This window comes from Gadus morhua, chromosome 22 (genome assembly GCF_902167405.1).
Source record: "Gadus morhua chromosome 22, gadMor3.0, whole genome shotgun sequence".
In the NCBI taxonomy this organism is placed as follows: Eukaryota; Metazoa; Chordata; class Actinopteri; order Gadiformes; family Gadidae; genus Gadus; species Gadus morhua.
In genome coordinates, this window is record NC_044069.1 from 5,572,784 (window position 1) to 5,576,606 (window position 3,823).

Sequence of the window (3,823 nt, forward strand, 5' to 3'; positions counted from 1 at the left end):
ATATACAAAAGTTATGAAGCACAACATACAGAAAACCACTAACCCCTTCTTTTTTTTATTAAATTAAGAACCCTTATGTCCAGTCCCGTTGTCCCCCTCTCCCTCCCTCCTCCACTACCTCCTCCCTCCCCCCCCTCCCCCCCGCCCACTAGTCCCCAAAGCGTCTAAACGTACTCCTTCATCGGCAGGCTGTAGTTGTTGACGATGGGCTTCGGGGGCTCCGGCGCCATGGCGGGCGTGTTGGCGAAGCTTCGCCCCATGTAGCCGCCGCGGCGGTAGCCCACGCTCTCCTCCGTGTGCGGACACGTGAAGCTCAGCACGGCGCCGCTGATCATCAGCAGCACGGCGGAGGCCCAGCCCAGGTAGATGGCCTGGCCCAGCTCCCGCTTGTGCATGGTGGGCACCGCCGGGTTGTAGAAGTCCTGGATCACCGTGTTGGCGATCCAGGACACGGGCACCAGCACGCACAGGCCCGTCACGATGAACAGCACGCCGCCGGAGAGGGCGATGCCGGCCTTGGCGCGGCGGTCGTCGCCGGCGCAGGTGGTGCACTTCATGCCGCAGCAGGACACGGTGCAGGAGAGCCAGCCCATGAAGATGGCCACGCACATGAGGGCCCGCGCCGCCTGGATGTCGGGCGGCAGCGCCAGCATGGAGTCGTAGGTCTTGCACTGCATGTGGCCCGTGGTCTGGTACACGCAGTTCATCCAGATGCCCTCCCACTTCACCTCGGAGGTGAGGATGTTGCTGGCGATGAAGGCCGACACCTTCCACTGGGGCAGCGTCGTCACGGCGATGGCCATGATCCAGCCGGTCACGGCGCAGGTGAAGCTGATCAGCTGCATGCCCGTGTTCACCATGATGGAGCAGGGCCCTCCTTCTCTCTCTGGGGTCGGTGGAGGCACTTTGACCTTTGACACGCGCTCTTACGGTCGCGGCTCCGCCTCTTCTACTGTTAAGGGGTGGTTCCCGTCGGGGTTCGGGGGTTCCCTCCTGATTACCTTTGAGCACAGTAGTCTGCCGTTCCCGGTGGTCTAAAGCTGTAGTTCTTCCAGACTACAACCCGCTCTAGCGTTGTTTTCAGCGCTGACCTTTCCCTGTAGTATTTACATCAGGGGGGGGTCAGCAATGTGAGGTCAGTGTTCCTATTCTGTACTTTCCCTTTGTATCGCCGCTCTTCTCTCCACAGGTCTTAATCCTCTTGTCTTCTTTTATCACCACCCCTCTCCCTCTGGAGGCTGGGGTCTCTCGCCCACTTTCCCCGTTCCCCTCAAAACAGTCAAGACGGATTGTACAATAACGCAGAAGTGAATTATTGATTGAAGTTAATGATTGATCAGGCAATAGCGGTCCTGCCACAGTCCAGAACCAGTCCCCGCTGGATCGGTCCGGTCGAGGTGTCTTCGTTGTTTACCCTAGGCCCGCTGGGGTTTGCAGCTGAAATTATTCTTTTGCCGTTGCGTCACTGAACCGGGGAGCTCCAGAACCTTCCGCCAGCCCATCACAGCCTGTGGTCACCTGCCACGCTCTGGTCCAGCTGAGGTGTAGTCTTACCAAAGGGGACAGCTCACCGCGCTGGTATCACCTGATACCGAACTCAGGCGCCACACCAGGGGACAGGCACGCTCAGAGTTTAACAGTAGTGATGCTGGACCGTCCGAACCAAAGATAAAATGTGCTAAATGCACGTGTTAAATAATAAATAACGCACGCAGGCGCCTCAAAACACAAGTTTCCCGAAGAGCCACTAAAATCATCCTCAAACACAAAGCCTGTTGCTGGATTCCTCGCCAATGTCAGTCGAAAGAGCACTCAAATCAACATTTGAGTAAATCAACATCGTCGGTCGCTTTTCTTCCAGTTCACTATAATCCCGGCGGGCGGTTCTTTGCTCTCGGCGTGTGTGGATGAGGAAACCACACAATCGGTCTTCCAGGGAACGATGAGCGGCGTCCGCGCAGCTGCTGCTGCTGCTTCACCGGCCTCTTCAAGTGTCTCCTCGCGGCGACAACAACAATCAGGAATGGCGCCCCAGCCTTGGGGGAAGGCCACTTGAGTGAGGCTCTAGCCAAGCAGTTGGCGCACACAAATCACCCCCCTTCTCTCTCTCTTTCTCTCTCTGTCTCTCTCCACACGACACTACACTCGGTCCAAGCAGGTCAGTCCTTCGTCCGATCCCTGAGATCCAAAGTCTGGGGACTGGAGTGGCTCTGATGGGCTAGGTGGAGTAGATGGAATCAACGTTGTATGTTGTATCTCCTTCAGAACCCCTCACGTACGTGTGTGTGTGTGTGTGTGTGTGTGGTCAATCTGTGCATTATGGCTAGGGAGAGAGGGAGGGAGGGAGAGAGACAAAGGAGGGAGGGATGGAGGTAGAGAGGAGTGTTTCAGATCTATTACCACAAAGACCGCCTACGAGAGGGCCCCAACAATGAGGCTGACACGCAGTCACCCCATTCCATACCGCCTCACGCTCTAAATGGAAAGCAAAAATCAGCTTTCAGCCACCCAGTTTGTTGTTTTGTGTGCTAAGGTTGAAAGGGAGAAGTTACGTGGAAAGTGTGTGTTTGCTTGTTGCTTTTTTTCCTTTGATTTGGTTGCAACTAACACTGGTCACACCATGGTGAAAACTATGAGAGAAATGCACATTTCAAGAGCCTTTGTATGCCACAGAAATGTATTGTCTTAGAAACAGTGCAATGAGGCTGGGAGGTTTGACGGATGTTTGACGGATAAAGTTTGGATTTAATTACTTGTTTCAGTTTGAGTTACATTTGAGGAATAAAAATGATAACACATTATAAATGTATTTAAAATAATTAATTTTAAACTCTCTAGGTTTTGGTTCTAAATGTATAGCAATTTGTTATAAACTAAATTAAAATATACTTTACAAGCTGGATTATTTTGATGTTAATTTTTGATAATATTTAGATATTTCTCAGTCTAGACTCTGCAGTGTGTGTCAGCAATCCTGTTCACTTTGGGGCGGTGATGAATTAAATATTACCGCCACTAGATACATGGTTCAGCTTTCGCTTCTTAGATCGCCTCCCCTCTCCTTGGCAACGGTAGTCATGACAACAGACCGGGACACAGGAAATGGGAGAGGAGAAGGGGTGACAGATAAAGGGGACATCGAGAAGTGTCTTACCAAAGATGGCGGCCGTGTAAACAAATAGGCATGATTTATTCCCTGTTAATTTGGTAGCGCGAGGAAAATCTTGATTAAATATTCTATCAATAGGCCTTGTAATTTTTACATCAAGCTTTAAATAAGAATGAGGTGTATGGATATTGGGTTTTATCACGCATTTTCCATGTGACAGGTGAACTGCTAAACTTCTCATGAAAGAGGACTTCACTAACCTTCGTAATATGTTTACCTGTCCATCTAAATCTTCATATTGCAAATATTTTAATCTTATCTCATTAAAATTAAATAACAAATATTGAAATTGTTTTAGGACAATGCGATTTAGCGTTTAAACCCATACATTTGTGTAATTTGGGTCGTATTACGTGACTTGTCTTACCTCAGGACTACCACTAGAGGCCACCGTTGCTTCACTGAAGCATGTTCATGTTGAACTAGTTCTCTTGTCTAGGCGCGGTTCGGTTTGTATAAGTCTGAGTGAAGTAATGCACTGAGTAAATGGCTAAGAATACATTTACCATTTAGGTGCGTGTGTTTATAGGTTAGTAGGCCAACATTTGTTTACTTCTGTAACTGCTTTTGCATAGTAAATCTTTATTTGCCATGTCTAAGTTCTTGATTTTAATTGAGAAAACGCAAAGGACAAAGAAGAAAAACGTCATCAAG

The 3,823-nt window shown here is 49.6% G+C and overlaps 1 protein-coding gene across 1 annotated transcript; it reads right to left on the reverse strand.

Moving 5' to 3' along the window:
• Window positions 1–157: 157 nt before the first annotated feature.
• Window positions 158–2,328, reverse strand: cldn35 (claudin 35). Its single transcript, XM_030347145.1, has one exon. The coding sequence runs from the start codon at window positions 858–860 to the stop codon at window positions 165–167; it is 696 nt and encodes a 231-aa protein (XP_030203005.1). The 5' UTR covers window positions 861–2,328; the 3' UTR covers window positions 158–164.
• Between the last annotated feature and the right edge of the window lie 1,495 nt (window positions 2,329–3,823).